Below are 17,697 nucleotides of genomic sequence, written 5' to 3' on the forward strand. Positions count from 1 at the left end.
AGCATCCTGGGACCGGTTTCTGGGTAACACCCTTCATCAGCCAGACTAGCTTGAATCCAATGGCAAAGTGAGCAAGGGACCCACGTCTGGGCATACCCTGCCAACTTAGGGCGAACAAAGCAAACACAAGGAGATGATAGACGGAGTGCTGAAACTTTTCAGACACTCACCCCGTCGCAGATCTGGGTTGAATCCATCATCATTCTTTAGTTCACTTCGCCACCTCAGTTCAGACCCAGCTATATGCAAATCAGTCTTGACCCTGTACTTCATGGGAACAGTCCAGCCCGATCTGCCAATCCAGGTCTTCCCTGAACCGTAAACAAGCATCCTGCGACCGGTTTCTGGGTAACACCCTTCATCAGCCAGGCTAGTTTGAATGTGGTAATGGGGTCAAAGCCCAGCCCCCACTCAAGACACAAGCCCTTTAAGGTCCCGCCTCCTTTTAACATGGTAAAATGTATTTCAATGTTGGAAGGTCTAAACTAAAACTATGTTTTTTTTAATGAAAAATCATGCAGCTTTTCGATTCTTGTTGCACATATCGTGCCAGTGCAAGAGCCCACGATAACCAGACATTTTGGAGTTTAATTGGAGCCTTCTAGGCATCCTGAATATGCATGCATGAAAACCGAGCGGTGAACTCTAGATGCATACTAATGATTATCTGAGGTTCTGGACATGGGCCTGGTAGTTCCACCCATCTCCTCCAGCGTCAACCCAAGCAGATAGATTTTTTTTCCAGTTAGGAGCCAGACGTGCGCTTTGATCCACTGTCGGGCACCAGTGCTCGAGGTGTGCACTTTTCCATCGTATTAGCATGAAAGTACCTCATCACAAGATCGACTAATGGATATCTGGCAGATGTTTCTCCCTGAGTATACTCTTTGCTTCTCCTGCCCATTATGACCAGATTTTGAAAGGTCTCCTGAACTCATATCCCTCACCACCTCGGGCCAAATTTATGAGGCCTTGCGACAGTTTTGCGCTTTCGTTGCGTCCCCACGTAAGTAAGCCTCGTAGACATGACGCAGTGAAATCCACGAGATTTCACTGCACCACTTCTAGGGTGAAAATGTGTTAAAATCTTACGCCTGCCTCATAGCAGGTGTAAGACTGACGCAGGCCCTTTCACATGGGGCTTGCCCCATGTGAAATGACACATTGCTGGAGTTGTGTCACGTTTTTGACACACTCCAGCAATGCGCCACTTTTGCGCCTACAGATACGTCAGAAATACTGACGTATCTGTAACTCCTTGCGACATGATGCGTCATACAGTAAATATGACGCATCCATCAAGTCGCAGAGAAGTGATGCATCGCTGCTTTCACGCAGCGATGCGTCACTTTTCATAAATGAGCCCCTCGTGTTTCCCTCACCTCCTTTTTAGTTCCCATGTGGGACACAGTCTTACTGTCTCATTGAGTCTCCATTTCAGTGTAGTTACTTTTGCAGCCTGAGAAACCGGACAATTACATTTTTTTTTTTTTGCCGCCTCATCAGTTGGAATGGTAGGGGAGAAGGGTGGGCTATTTCCCTCAACCCTCTACATAAGACTTTTTAAGTAAATGCCAGAAAATAAGACACTTTTTCCCTGAGGTGGTCTCTCCCTCTCTCTGTAGAGGCTGCTATCCGCTTTCTTTCCAGCTCCCTACCTGTCAAAGACAGAGAAGTATTTCCACCTGATAGACTCCTCAGAGCCCAGAGCGTCTTTCTAGAGGGAACCAGTAACTTTCAGGTTGATGAGCAATCAATCATCGGATCTTCCAGCCCAAAGAGAGGCAGGATTGTTCACCAGCAAGAGATGAAAATCCATGATGTGGGCTCTACTGTATGCCGTACTATTCCCCACTACTTGTAAAATGGGTACTTGGTCCTCTCTGCAGACCTCCAAGAAGCATTACTGCCTTAATTCAGATGCAGCGAATGAGCTCAGGCAGCCACCTCAGACTCATATTGTTTTAAAAAGTTGTTTTAGGGGTGGTTGATGACGAGGGATGCTAATAAAGGAATATCCTTTAAAAAAATAAGGGGCATGTGTACAAGCCCCTATCGCCACCACAAGGTCACCTATATTGTCTTAGTTGTGGCGATAGGAGTTTCGCCTTATTTACAAGGCAACGCTAAGCCACTTAACTTGGCTTAACGCTGCCTTGTACATAAGGCCCCCTTTCACGCTATGGTTAGTGTGAAAGGAGTGGGCAGTGGGTGTTGCTGTGGGCGTTCCACCGCAACACTGATTCTTTTTGACACTGCCCCCTATGTACAAGGGTGGCGTACATAGGAGGCAACGCCAAAATTAAGACCAGGTAAAAACTGGTCTTAAGTTGGCGTAATGTGGAGAAATGCATTATTTCTCCTCGTTTTTGCTTTTTCTATGCGTGCTGCGTTGTGCAGCACACATGGAAAGAGCAAAATGCCATGGTTTGTTTATGTACAGGAAGGTGTCCCTTCCTGTACATAAAAAAACTTTACATAAAATGCCATTTTGTCACTGTCATGTGTGCTGCATGAAGCAGCACGCATGAAAGTGACATAATGGTATTTCTAGGATAGTTTATGTGCAGGAAGCGACACCTTCCTACACATAAACAATACTCCCCTGCATGCAGACACCCTTGCACTCTGGTGCAAGGGCATTTGCGTTGGCACTAAGTTGCTAAACTTAGCGACATCGCAGGGGTAAACACAAGGCTGCACCGCATTCTTGTAAATATAGTGCAGCCTTGCGTTTCAGAAGTGGAGGAGAGAGGTGTTAAGCCAGAAAGGCTAACACCTCTCTTCTCCACTTCCTTGTACATATCTCCCTAAGTTACCTACCTTCTGTAACATTCGTTGTGCTGGATATGAAATGTTTAATCCGCTTCCCCATAGACTTCCTGTCTCCATTCTTGCTAAGAGCATTGAACTTATTCAGTCCTGTTCTTTCAGACAAAATGTATTTTTTCTTTGCACTGTTTTCTTTTTCGTCTTAGGCGGAACAAATGTCATTAGTTCTGGTTGGCACCATTATGGACCCACTTCAAGTAATTACTTTAAATGGACGCATGCTTCAAGAGGCAACAGTGCCACCTAGTGCGAATGAATTGGAATTGCCGAGAAATCATCCACTTCAGTCCTGCAGCCTGGGAAGGGTTGGTTAATGATGACGAATTTGTAGGAAGGTTATGTATCCATTAGAAAGACTGCTATCGAAGTTAGTATGTTATTCTCACCCAGGACTCTGAATTGTGTAGAAACCAGGCCAGTGCAGTCACACCCATTTTTATGCTATTTTATTTAGCGCAAACTCGACCCAAAAGTACTGGAGCGCTTTACATAAGCACCAGTTATATTACACATGGACACATTTTTATTTTTTAAGCAGGGCAGATTAAGCTATTTGCCCTTAATCCTGGTTGGTGGTACATGAAAAGTAATAAAGAGATACTGGGAATAATGGTGATTTGCCCAGAATCACAGGATGTTGAGCTGTGCCGACACTTGAACCTGGCTCGCCAAATCCAAATTAGCCAGCTCTAGCCTTAAAGCCACATCCACTCCCTCCTTCTAAACTCGTCTTCTTCACTTTTCTTCATTCTTCACCCTCTTCTTCACTTGTCATCAGTTGTACAATTCTGCCTCAAGCAGATGATTATCCAGGGAGTATATATCCAGAAGTCACTGATTAGTGGCGGCCAGTGACCCTCAAAAGTGGAAGGTCATCGAGTCAGTACCAAACCCAGTGGCAGGCACTGTGATAAATCCCAGTGGCTTTCCGCTCACATTCCAAAGCTCTCAATCATGGCTCGTTAACAGATGTTATAATTGGCCGGGACTGAGAGCTCTGGAATTAAGGCTGAAGGCAATGCGAGTTTCTCACAATGCCTGTCGGTAGGCGTAAAAGGTAAAAGCAAAATGAAATACAAACTTACCTTTTTGGTCTTGATTGCAGTCAGTGCTAATCCTCCTCGAGCCTCAGCCAACTTCCCTCTCCAAATCCAGACACGGCTTTCATGTTGCAGATGAGCAGCATGAGAGCAGGACCAGGATTGGCTGGAGCAGGCTGCCTCGCCACTCCAGCAGGCACAGGGGGCCTGTGCCTGCCCTCCACTCAGCTGTCTTAAGACAGCTAGGTGGAGAGGTTTAGACTGGCCGTTGTTAGACTGCAAGACAGCCGGCCAAAGAGACATGCGCAGTGTAAACTCGAGTGAGTACCACTCCCCTGCTGCCAGTCAGCAGCAGCCCCGCCCCCAAACAGTACTCGGGCTGGGAGCAGTGAAAAAAAAGGTCATTAATTTAATTACCATTTTATTTTTAACTTTTGCTGCACTGACAGCAGGGGGGTGATGCTCCTCTGGCCTAATGGGTAGGGAAGGGGAATGCTGGTCTCTGTTCACCTCGTGGCCATGAAGCAGTGCCGCAGAAACGCTCCCTGCACGCTCATTCTTTTTCTTTGGCACCTCTGTGCATACCAGTTAAAACATATTGCATATTCAATATCCTGGCATTGTCCAAGCCGGTCCATTCTGCATAACTCATCTGCGGATAGCAACACCTCTCATCTTTAACACTTAGGAGAGTCTATGCTTCAAGAAGATGACTTCTTGTTTACACTATTTCTTCATAAAATAATGAGTTTATTCCATATCTCAACATAATAAAATATAAAATAACATTACATACAAGTTTATGCTTTCAAAACCAAGTACAAAAGCGTTTCCAGTGCAGCAACAGCAACTGGACCGTAAGGTTTGGCCATTTGGACCCAATGTTTAACATACATCATTGTATGCCTGAGCAAACTCTGGGTTGGCTATGTTTTGTTTTGGTCAATAAATATTAATATTATTCTCATTCCGTTTCCTGCCCAGTCTGCCATTTCCTCCCAGGACCCACCATGTCCCATGATACTTTTCTTTTGGTTCTGTGAACAAGTTTGCCGCAATTAAAAAGTGCATATCATTGTACAGGGTGCTTAGCTAAACCATATAAGCCAGCGATTATATGTTTAGAGATCATTTTATCATTCATGTTCCAGACCTCACTCTTTAGAGATCGAGCTCTGGTTAATACAGTTCTTGAAGTGCAAAACAAACCTTTCTAGAACCCTTAATGTGGCCTCCCTTTTTAGAGCGTGCCTTTGTAACTCTCAGCAAACATGATCCCTTTGCTGCTCCTGGCATGGTCGGTGACTTTGTTTAGTGTGATCCCACGGGATGCAAAGGGGTTGAGTAGGTAACCCTATGGGGAATGTGTCGCTTCACAGTTGCTTCAATTCTGGAAGAGTACTTGGATAGTACTCCTTCCTTCTTCCAGGGACCTTCTTTGGTCAACAGCACTCTTATCACTCCCTTAAGGTCTTGATTAGGTGATATTCGATGGTTGTCTAAGAGCTTTCATTACTGTTGCTCTGTTAGTCTACAGGGACTTCAACTGGCCACTGAAGTATCTTTATACAAACATATTTAGTGGCCATTTGCAATCTTTCATTCTCTATGGACCACCATTAGTCCTTCCTCTATGGTCTTTACTTGAACAGAACGCAAGATCCTCCAATGGAACATACTCTATCATTCTACAGCCACAGACACGGGTTAATATGCTATCGTTCTTCAACAACCTGTATTTGCCTACAGTCTATAGTTCCCTGCCTTCATTGGCTTCTACTCCGTCTAGTTACATGGAACTATAGTTACCCATAGCTTGTTTGCCTCCAAGCAATGTCATTGACACGTACCCTATTCTTTCAATATGGTCACATGTATCTTCCTTGTGATACAAGATCCTCAATTACAAATCCTTAGTCGTAAAGTGCTTCATGTGCATGAGTTTTACTCCCATACTCTCTTTCTTTTCGGTTGCTCAGTAAACATGGCTCAGGAAGGTGGCAACTTGTCACTAGGTGCCTAGAGTTTCCTCTAGCGTGGGAGCTCTAATCACACTGTCCTTCCAAAGTCTTTTGGTACCATCTCTATTCTGAGGCAGAGCTGGCTTAAACTATACTCCTAAACCCAGACACAAGTTTGTCAGTGTTCCCCTCTGACAGCCCATTCCTCATATAAGGCGTCTTTGGCATTAGCTACTTCAGGGGCTCAAGGCCTTCACTTGCCAACCTTCATCCCCTCTCGCCCATTCAGTAACATACAGTGTCTTTGGATAACACTCAATCCCAGCAGCCCTTTGGCACGTTTCTCGCTGATCATTTGCATTGGATGTCAGTAGAGGAGAGGCACGCCTGATCTAAGACCCCAAAAGAGCATCTGTACCCTCTGCAGTGCCTCCCCAAACAGCAGGCCCACATTTCCAACAGTGGCATGTCATAAAATGTCTACCGCCAGGAGCAGAAGGCCAGGAGACACTTAAGCAGACAAACACGTTCGAGTGTCTCAGAGCCTTCTTCAAATACAGATTTTCTGTGGTAACATAGACCATTTCAATATTTCCTTGTCTCTTTTGACCTGTCTGCCAATAAAGCGAGGCCAACCATCTTCTCGCTCTGCTGCAAAAGGCTCAAGTTATCAAGGATCAAGTGGACACCTTCAGCTGCACCCACATGCCTCCACAATCATGTTGGGAATATCCATCTTGACAATGTTGTGGTTCTTGTCATAGTACAGCATGGATAGTGGCCTATGCTTGGTGGGTACGCAGCATGAGCTGGTGGAAGTGTTAATGTTGTTGGCTTTGATGAGGTTGAGGACGGTGGTGTGGAAGGAGGCTGCCATGCCAGGAGCGCCGGCAAGGTGCATAGGGCAGAGACCCATGCAGTAGTTGATCTGGTAGCCCTCCGGTTTAATGATCCAGTCATTCCAGCCAATGTCTTTGAAGTCCACATAGTAGTCTTTGCGGCAGCACAACTTTGAGTTCTTGTCACAGGTGAGGCTTCGCTTTGCCACGTGATGTTCTGCGTCCCTCACCCTGGCCTGGGCCACCAGAAATGGTTGGTGAGCTTCGCTGGCATTCAGCCCTGGGCACTGTCTCCCCTCACACTCCAGCTCCAGCTGCAAAGTCCTTTCCTCCTGATCAAAGAAGGCCTGAAGGGTAGGTGTAAGGGGGAAAGTGTGCCAGCTACCCCATGCCACATCCAGCTGCCTTTTGGACACCAGACTTCGCTGTTGGCTTGGGCGGCTCAGATACACCTGGGCAGTAAGGTTGAAAGGGCCACCTCGCTGCGACTTGAAGTAAAGCCAGAGGTGTGAATGGAGGATGTGCACATCTTGTGTTCGGTCACGGTTGAACTGGAAGTTCATTTTCGTGTTGGCAACATTTGAGAAGTCTGCAAAAGGGGAAACAAGGAACAATTATTATCACAGTTTGGTGTAAGTTTTTCATAAGCAATATCACCCAGAATACCAGATACAAAATGGCTACCCTTGTTTGTGGAGAACACAATGACTTAAGGAGCATGGCTTCTGAGGTGCATTTTACTGAACGAAAGTAGACTTAATGCCCACTGGTGGGTAGTTTGAAAAGCTGGCACTCGTGGACAGTATGTGGAGCTAGAACTGGTAAACAGTGTAACTGTGTAACTGGGAGTGGTGGGTGGTGAACCTTGGAAGCCAACAGAGGTGCGCAGCTCAACTGAGGAGCAGCCTCTTTTGGACAGCATGAGAAGCTGGCCGTGGTGAGCAGTGTAAGATGCTTGCATAGATGGCAGTGTGGCTGTGGAACTGGCACCAGTGGGCAAAAAGAGAAGCTGGCCCCGGTTGTCAGCATGGGTAGTTTGCCCAGGTGGGCATCGGGATTTGGGGGCTGGCACTGTTAAGTGTGAGACGCTGGCACTGGTGTGCATGTGAGAGGCTGAAGCTGGGGGAGGCAGTGTGAGAAGTGTTAATTGGTGGTAGTGTGAAAGGCGAGCAGCAGCTGACAGGCAGTGTGAGAATTTGCAGCTGATAGGCAAGTTATGAGTCTGTCAATGGTGACTTACGAGCTGGCACTGACAATCAGTGTGAGAAGTTTACTCCGGTTTTCAGTGTGGGTATCTTGCACTGGCGGACAATTTGAATGCGGAGCTGGCACTGGCAGGCCGCATAAGAAGGTGACATTGGTGGGTGTGTGAAAGGCTGTTACTGGGGGAAGTGTGAAGTTTTCATTGGCAGCAGTGTGAATGAGAATCTGGCACTGGCAAGCAGTTTGGGAACCTTGAGCTGTCAGGCAGTGTGAGAAACTGGCACGAATGGCCAAGTGTGAAAAGCTAGCACTGGTATGAGTGAAACTGTGGCACTAGCTCTTCAGTGCTCTCCATTTAGCACCTTTCACCTGATCAAGACCTTAAATATTCCCAAAGCCTAGTAGCAATTCATTCCACGGCGTGGCCTATATAAATGAATGAATGAGGCATGTTTATAAAGTACAACAGCTGCTCCAACCAGAGCGTACAGGCGGTAGGCTGATGAAGTGAAGCAAGAACCACTGGCTCCCCAATCAGAAGATATGTCACTGAAGATTTTGATCCACACCTACAAAGTCCTGCACAACCAAGGACCGGCATACATCAACCACCGCCTGAACTTCCACTAACCCTCCAGACCTCGGCACTCCAACTCCCTTCACCTTCCTCACACCCCTCGCATACTTCGAAGCCACAGCGGAGGTTGCTCCGTCTCCTACCGCGCAGCCAGGGCCTGGAATGACCTCCCTCTTCACCTCTGGACCTCACCCTCGCTGATGTGCTGAACTGGCTGTTCAAATAAGCCTCCACAGTACAATCCTCAGCACCTGGATTTCCTCATGTGTGATTAGCCGTGCTTTACAAATCTGATTTGATTTGAAGGACCCGAGTCTCCTACCGAGTAGCAGGGTCTCTAAAGGAACAGAGAGCATGGGTTATATTTCTTTGAAGAGGTGTATCTTCAGGAGAGCCTTGAAAGCAGACTCGGGGGAAGTACACCGAAGATGTTCTGGAAGAGAATTCCACAGGCTGGGAGCTAGAAAAGAGAAGGGTGTACCACCAGCTCTTTTTCTATGCACCCTAAGAATGCACAAGAGATTTTGACTAGCAGAGCAAAGTGCTCTAGGGGTTCAATACTTTTTATCTTATCCAAGATATAAGCTTGGCCCAGGAGATGTAAAACTCTGTAAGTGATCATAAGGGCTTTGAATTGTATTCTTTGGCTGATCAATAGCAAATGTAGAGCTTTCAAACCTTGTTGAATCGAGTTTTATAATAATGTTCAGTACCAATCGAGCAGCCACATTCTGTACCCACTGTAAACTGTTGATCAAATCCTGTGGTGTCCCAGGGAGAAGGATATTGGCGTAGTCCAATCATGATGTAATTAGGGCATGGATAATGTCCTTCTGAGTGCCTTCTGGTAGGAATTTAAAAGTCTTTAATCAAAGACGTCAGTAAAGGTAAACCTACTCTGGCTGTAGACTTGACCTAGGTTTTGTATGAAAGGTCTGTGTCTATTTTTATCCTCAGATTTTTTGCAACATCTGTCGGGGCAGGAGGTTTTCGTAGCTCAGTAGACCATATTCTGCTTAGGTCAGTAGGATAAGGGGTACCAAATACCAGTATCTCATATTTATCCAAGATGAGGCAGAGGCAGCTCTTGTGCATCCACTCAGCTACTGCCAAAAGGCGGCCCTGGAAGTTGGATGTAATTGAGTCATCCAGATGCTTCAATTCACACATCAGCTGAGTGTCATCTGCGTAAGACACAACTTTAAAGCCCCCGTATTGTACAATGGATTCAAGGGGGAGCCATACGGATGTTAAATAGAGTTGGGCTGATGGCCGATCCTTGAGGAATGTCACAAGTCACTTCCCTATATTCAGAGGTGTAGGGAGGTAAGTAGACTGCTTGTTTTCTGCCAGAAAGGAAGGATGTTATCCAGTTCCAGACATTGCCGATTATACTAGCCTTTTCCAACTGCTGCAATAATATGTCATGAGACACCGTATCAAAAGAGGCAGACAAGTCGAGTAGTATTACTATAGATTTATCGATTTTTTTCCAAGATCAAGCCTTGTTTTAATGAAATCCATTGCTTCTGAAAGGGCTGATTCGGTTCTGAAACTGGTACAAAAGCCTGATTCCAATGGATGTAAGAAATTGTTGTTTATGATAAACTTAGCGATCTGGCAGTTGACCATGGACTCTAACATTTTCCCTAAATCAGGGAGTAAGGAGATAGATCTATAGTTACCCTGATTTAGATGATCAAGATTAGCTTTTTTTTTTAAGTGGTAACAACAGTGCTTTTTTCCAGCTAGTGGGCACACAGCCACAGTCCAGGGACAACTTAAACAGATAGTTAATCTGTAGGTTTAGGGAGTCGATGGCTCACAACAAAATGTGAGGACAGACATCCAACTGAGAACTAAATCTACCTTTGTGAATGATCATTTCTGAATCAGTTAGAGATATCTCCTCCAAAATACTGAGGGTCACTGCAATGAGAATTTGGTACTAGAGCTGACTTAGATGAGTCAGGGTTCTTAGTGTCTTTAAACTTAGAGTAAATATTGTTGACCTTTTCATGAAAAAAGGTAGACAAGTTGTTGAAGAACTGCTGTGATGACGGGTTGTATTGTTTACCAGCTGAGGGATTCAGGAAAGAAGTTACAATTTTAAAAACAGTTCTAGGCACGTTTTCTGCTTCTGCAATAAGGCCACTAACTCACTCATAAGACCATAACTCTGTTGAAAAATAAGATATAACTGCCCTTGCTGCCTAATATTTTAAGGGACCATTACTGAAGGGTATGCTTTTTTCCCTGGTTATAAACTTTGCCTCTAATGTGCAGACAGGCAGGTTGGTGCAATGAACTAGCACCACAGGATAAAGGGTGTTTTGTCACCCTCTTCCCTAGCAATGGGTTCAAATGTGAGGCTTCTAAACTGTACAAATAACTAATGAGAGATGGGACATGGCCCTCGCGAGAAGGCGGGGGCCATTCTGAGTGTGGCTTTGGACCACCTGTTCTGCCTAAACAGCCACATTTGCAGTGAGACCACAACTCAGCAATTGCATATTGTAGCATTGCTAGGAAACAAATCGGTAGCTATGAAGATAACTTCCACAGAGACCTGCGGGTCAAAACTTTCATAACGCTGTTTCATATTTTCATCCATTTGGGGGTCAATAAAACCAGTACTTTTAAGTCGGGTACTAGAAAAATCTATTATTCAAGCAGGGTCTGAGTTCAGTATGATGCATTCTAAACCGATTCTTACAAATCACACAGTGGTTTGTGTAACTCGCAGTCTGGCATGCTTATTATAGTTAAATTTTAACTGAAATGTCGATAGGGTTGGGACTGAGTCAAGCACGTCAGACGTTCTTCGCGAGTTCCATTGCTGAACTACTGGCAGCGGAACCAGAAGGCCTAAGTTCTCCCACTGTTACCCGGTAATGGAATCGAGCCAGAGGGAGAAGCATTGATTTGGGGTTCGCTCATTGTGGTCCAGTGGAAAGCATAGTTAGAACGCAAGACTCCTCTGTTTAAATTTGGCACTGTACTGATCTGACCCCAGTGGTTAATTTGAGCCAGTGGTTTCTGGTCCTCGGTACCGGCACATAATTCTCCGCACCGGCACTTATTACAGGCTGCCACATGGTGGCGATGTTCGTGTAATTTAGAGAAGAACACAACTGTTGGGTATTATTTCAATATATGTTTAAATGACTAACCCTGCCTCCCAAGGCATTCTTATAGCTTTGGGGGCCTTGAATAGTCAGAATTGTCACACTTGTAGCAGTGTGATGGTCAGTAGTTGTGTTGGTACTGTCATTGGCAGCACTGACAGGGGCAATGGGTAAGAGCATGCAGCAGTGGCCTCCTGACGAGGGCTCTAGCACTTACGTTTTTTACAAATGAAGTACCCCTTACCCCAGGCCCTTAAATGTTGTGCCATAACTGGCACCCCATGTCTTCCTGAAAAGAGGTCGCATTTTTGCTAATTTTCCCATTAAGCAGAGTAGTGTTGTGAATAATTAATCTGCCTGAGAAGAATCCTGGGCAAAATTTTAATTACGCCAGAGTAATTGGAGGAATTTCAGTAATTACACATTACTCATGTGATGTGAAATTACTGAAATTATACTATTACTCCAGCTTGAGTAATTAAGAGTAATTTGGGGCAAAAATCCTACCGCAGGAGCACGGGAACAATGAACTACGGGAGAGTAAGCCGTTGCTGGCTACTGCTGTTAGTGTCCTGTAGCATTTACCGCTGTTTTCTTAGCACAAAATGCATCCTCTAGACCATGTTGGACATGAAGGTGCATTTCTATCTAAGAAAATAGGGCAAATGCTGGATTACACTTTTCACACAATTACGCATAATTATGGGTCATTTTGTGGTAATTATGCTAGAGAGAATTATGCCAGTTATGCCCACCCCTATCTGAGATTCAGACCCTTCCTGTCACATGCTCCTTAAAATCAGTCTGAAACGGGTTGCTAGACACATCTTTAGGGACCAGAAATGCTTCCAAATGGGCAAGCTAAAGGATGGGGCCATACCATTTACTCCCACCAAAAATCAATAAATAGGGGTGCGTATTTTTTACATCTGTGCTGTTTGTTGACACTATACATATTTGAGATAACATAGCATAAGAATACACAACCTAAAGTAAAGCAAACATAACTTTATCAGATCCAGTATGTAAGATATAGCTGGTCTGCCACAGCAGTGATTATGGCTCTACTCTTTATATTAACTGTGTAGTATGGCTTGGTAAATTGGCACAATAGTTGCCCCTTGAGGATTAAATGCTGTTTAAATTAGTAATCCATTCAAGTAACTCACCTGACTCTGCAAAGCTGATGATTTCGTACCCCTGCTCATCTTGTCCATCGCTGGTCGACGTGCCCAAAAGCCCATCTAGTTTAGGCTTGCCTGGGTGCAGCCTTCGTAGAGCGTTGGCCACAGCCAAGCGTGGTACCGGATGGGTGATGTTAGGTCGCTCCTTCAGGTGCAGTTTGCTTAGAATCTGCTGCTTGGCTAGCTCTGTTAGGATCTGTCGCTCTGCCTCAGGTGCAATGGTTGAGGGCACCCCACATGCTGGGCACCCAGCTTTCTTCTCCATGCCCACGACCTCTTCCGAATTCTCTGGCTCCTCTCCTCTTGTTGCGGCAACGTGAGCAGTGGACAGTGTCACCAGCAGCATCAGGCAAAGCCACGCCCCCTTGCACTGCCATTCTTCAGTAACTTGGTGAATTCGGCAGATTGCCATGGCCAACCAATGTACACTGATTTCTTTGTCAAATTAAACTAGGAGTTCTGCTTAAAAGATTAATAATAAGCTATTATGATCTCAACTACAATTAATTATTCTTGGGAATGTAAGAATATGTAATACTTTGGAATGAAACAATTACTTCGTCTTTTGAATGGAACAATAACTTCTTCTTGGGGATGGGACAATGAGTTATTCTTGGGAAAGGAACAAAGACTTGTTCTTGGAAATGGAACAACTACTTTTTCTTGGGAATGGCACAATAAGTTCTTGGGAACGGAACAATGACTTCTTGAAGCAATTTGTTCTTGTTGGTAAGTGAACAATGGCTTCTTGGAGCAATGGCTTCTTGGAGCAACGTTTTCTTGGGAAGAGAACAATGATTTCTTGGGAACAGAACAATGACTTCTTGGAGCAATGCGTTCTTCTTGGGAAGGGAACAATGACTTCTTGGAGCAACGTGTTCTTGGGAAAGGAACAATGAGTTCTTGGGAAAGGAACAATGACTTCTGGGAGCAATGCGTTCTTCTTTGGAAGGGAACAATGACTACTTGGAGCAATGCGTTCTTCTTCGGAAGGGAACAATGACTACTTGGAGCAATGTGTTCTTGGGAAGGGAACAATGAGTTATTGAAGCAATTAGCTCGTGTTGGAAATGAAATAATTAGTTCTTCGTGGGAAATGAAACAATGAGTTTTTATGGGGAATGGGACGATGAGTACTCTCAATGAGAATAGAACAAAGAGTTCTAACAGGCAGTACACTGCAGAGATCTTATTGGGAAAAGAACAGTTAATTCTTAGGGCAATGGAATGATGTTTTCTGTTAAAGTCCGTCCATTAATGCTTATAGGGTATCAAATAAAGAGATTCATGCAAAAGAGAAAGTTCTCATTGAGAATCGATAGAGCAATTCTCGCAGGCAACAAATGGATGAGTTCTCGTTTGGAATAAGTCAGTCCGTTCTTATGGCTATGAAAGGATCAGTCGTTTCCGGCAGTTGACAGGTTCACTGTTATTGTAAGTCGGCTGAAGAGCTCCTACGGGCAGTAGCCAGGGTGAGGGCGCTCACCGGGGACGTATGCTGTGTGTCCTGCCTCCGTCGCGCTCGCTCCGCTTCTCCCAGGCTCCCTGTCTTCTGTCAGCTCGAGCACCCGGCACCTGCCGCCCTTAAATAAGCACAGGCCGGGCTTTAGCCGTCATGTGTCAGGCTGCCGTCAGATTTAAGTGTGGAGAATTAACCGGGAAGCGCCGGGTGCATCACCAGCCCTCGTCGTCCCGGAATATTCTTGAATAAAGTGCGCAGAATTCTCTCAGGATGCGCTTGGCTGTCGCCCGAGTTTCAAATATACTTTGCTGGGGTCTCCAATCTGACTGGACCTCGGTTGTTCTGGTGATTCCCTCTGACCGCCCAGGGCAAAGTGTGTATATCTCTTGTGGACTCTCCCAGGTGCCCTCTTTATAGTGCCCAGTGGGCGCTGCCTGTGCACTCCGGTGCCAGCGAGCCCTTTACTTCTACCCGGCATCTGGGTCGTGTCCCTAGCACTTGTCTCCTCCCCCACGCCCCCACCCCAGCCCATCTCGGTGGAGCTGCGGTTCTTCCCGCTCTTTGTGAGCCCGCCTGCAAAAGGTCACTCCTGCACGGAGGAGGGGCGGAGACTGGGACTTGGTAAAACTGCCCCCCCCACCCCCTCCGCCTCGGTGGAAACAGGTGCAGGTGGCCGGACAGCGGTATAAGTGGCGGAAAAAGTGGTATGATGAAATTCCCAGGGTGAAATTGCATTTATTGTTTTCACGTGCACGGGCACGCGCACACACACCCGGAGCCAAGTGTCCAACAGGGATTGCAACGGTCAAAGTCCACCTTTCCCGGCCAGACACTGCGACAGTCGCCCAACGCGCCCCGCGGCTCACTTTTAATCTGCTGTTTACCTCCTGTAGCATAAAACTAGTGCTTTGAATGGGCAGGTACTGACCACCCGCACTTCTTTAATTTGGTAATGTAAGTACCTGCACTTGTTCTTCTCACCACTGCGACAGGGCATCTGATGGGCACTTTTAAAGAGCAAACAGGTAATGTGGATACTGGATAGTCCCAGCACTCTGTTTTTTTTATTTAAAGCACCGCAGACAACTGCTACTTAAGAGCATCCCAGTGCTCTGCTGTCATTAGGCATGCAGCTATTCCTGGGTTTGAGGGAAGCCTGTTTCTGTTTTATTGAAGGCATGGAGGCAAACACCATGCAAACCTTAACCGGTGACTGCACAATGTCCGTAAACGGAAGGCAACACTACGCAGCTCACTGCTCAGCGTCTCTACCGTTGGGCAGTGGGCACCACAGAAAAAATAGCACACTCTGATGCACTTCCCCTTTCAACCATGAAAGAGCCTGAACAACTCTACCTCTGTAAATAACTGTGCACTCCCCCAGCTTTAGAAATAAACCTACTATCGCTACCTCCGAACTATATCTCCCGTCTATTCTATTCCACCATCATTTATATATTATCACCACGTGTGCCTATTGTTTTTAATATTTTTCTTGTGTGTTGTTTGTAAATGTTAGTCTGTACAGCGCTCTGATACCTTTGGGTCACGTTGGGGCTATATAAAACGCAAAATAAATTGATACTCAGTACTTAATTTTTAAAAAACGTAAGTGCCAGGGCCCTTGTCAGGAGGCCACTGCAGCTTGCACCACCAATTGCTCCTGCCAGGGCTAACAATGCCAGTACCATCACAACTACCACCCTCATACAAGTGTGACAATTCAGACTTTATATATACATTAAAAATGACTAATGCATGCTGCCCACGCTATTCTCTTAGCTTTGAATGGCGGGTATTAGTGATTTTAATATATATTTAATGAATAAACAACTGTTGAGTTCCTCACAAAAGGATATAAGCAGCCCAACCATGTAGCAGGCTGGTGTAAGAGCAGGTGCTGACAATAAAGTGCCAGTGCTGAGCCCCGGAAACCACTGACTAAAATTAAGCACTGAGCATACTACATATCTGCATCAGAACCAATCCCAGAAAAAATATTACATCCGCTTGATTTGTAAGAGAAGTTGTATGTAAAAAAACCTTCTTTTTATTACATGCCACTGGAAGCTTGTGTGGTTAATGCTACCATATATCTAGACTGAACTATGCCAATGCTTGCGATGTTTTGCTTCTCTGAGTCAGATGTATCCAAATTTGAGGGTGTTCAGGATATGGCATTGTGACTGGTCATACATTTTGAGGAAATAAGGTAGCTTCTCCAAGGCTCGCCATACGCTGCACTAATATGCCAGTTTATAGAAGGATACATTACATGGCACACTGCTTTGTCCACAGAGCCTATCGTGAAACAAGCACCATGCTGAAGCAATCCATTAATTTTGGCTCTAGCCTCTTGCTATCAGTCTGCCATTTACAAAAGGTTCGATTGGTGTTGAAGGGGGGGCATAGAGGGATCTCTTCTTTTGTTGCTTCCTCTATTTGGGACACACTCAGCCCTGTTCTGTGCAAAATAGAAGAGCATAGCATGCTTTGTAGGGCTCCGAAAAGTCATCTATTTATTGATTATCTTCATATCTTTTTTGATGTTGTTAGTTCAGCTCCAAGATACTTTAGGACATTTGCTGCATTATATTAGTAGTAACTCAGCACAACTCATATCTTATGTGTATAGATTTTGAATATATTTATTGGGCACCCTAAGGCACTAAACAGAAAGCTGGTGGCATATTTTAGAAGAAGTTGATCAGAAATGATGGGTTTATCTCTTGTCGTTTGAAGATGGTTCATTCTCACCTGAGGGGTAGCTCAGGTGTCTGACACCTGATCTATGAGTAGACAGAGCGATAGCTCAGCTGTGTGAAGCCTGAACATATAGGGCCGGATTTACTAACGTTTTGCACCGGGTTTGCGTTAACTAATGTAACGCAAACTTGAGCTAAGTATTGTGCTGGTATTTACTATCCAACGCTTATGAGGATTTGCTTTGGATAGTTTCTCCAAAGTAATGCAAAGTTGCACTATGCGCTGCTTTGCATTAATTTGCGTCAAGTGGGAGTTCCAAGGGTGGTACATGGGCATTCCTGTGCAACCACCTATAGATTTTGACGCAAATCCCTATTTACAAACATTCGTAGACAGGACTCTGCATTAAAATCCTATGCCTCCTCAAGGCAGGCATCATTTGGAATGTTTTCATTTCTCCTTGTTTTTCCTATTTTGCATGCATGCTGCATGGAACAGCATACACACACAAAGCAGGAAAATTGTCAAAAGATACTTTTTGCACTGAAAGGGTCTCCTTCCAGTATAAAAACGACTCCCTGGAGAACGCACACATTCTTGCACTGTGCTGCAAGGTTGTGTGCATTTGTGCATGGTAGCCTAAAGAGCACCACTACCGGGAGAGAGGAAAATAGTGCTCTGCCATATCTTCGTCGATATAGTGGTGTTCTACTCTCACCCTATAATGCAACTCAAAGCAGCAGCTTCAGTACCTGCACTGCATTC

The 17,697-nt window shown here is 45.3% G+C and overlaps 1 protein-coding gene across 1 annotated transcript; it reads right to left on the minus strand.

Annotated features, from left to right (window-relative positions):
* Positions 1-4,601: 4,601 nt before the first annotated feature.
* On the minus strand, positions 4,602-14,719 carry LOC146856457 (inhibin beta C chain-like). Its single transcript, XM_085654621.1, has 2 exons — positions 12,750-14,719; positions 4,602-7,261 (listed from the first exon to the last, which is right to left on the minus strand). The coding sequence occupies exons 1-2, from the start codon at positions 13,174-13,176 to the stop codon at positions 6,525-6,527; spliced, it is 1,164 nt and encodes a 387-aa protein (XP_085510747.1). The 5' UTR covers positions 13,177-14,719; the 3' UTR covers positions 4,602-6,524.
* Positions 14,720-17,697: the final 2,978 nt, after the last annotated feature.

This window comes from Triturus cristatus, chromosome 4_1, assembly GCF_964204655.1.
Source record: "Triturus cristatus chromosome 4_1, aTriCri1.1, whole genome shotgun sequence".
NCBI classification, from domain to species: Eukaryota; Metazoa; Chordata; class Amphibia; order Caudata; family Salamandridae; genus Triturus; species Triturus cristatus.

Excerpts from the sequence above, each read along its gene's own strand:
- LOC146856457 (XM_085654621.1), bottom strand. The coding sequence starts at position 13,176 with ATGGCAATCTGCCGAATTCACCAAGTTACTGAAGAATGGCAGTGCAAG. Across the intron at positions 7,262-12,749 it reads CATCAGCTTTGCAGAGTCAG|ACTTCTCAAATGTTGCCAAC; the intron begins GTGAGTTACTTG and ends CCCCTTTTGCAG.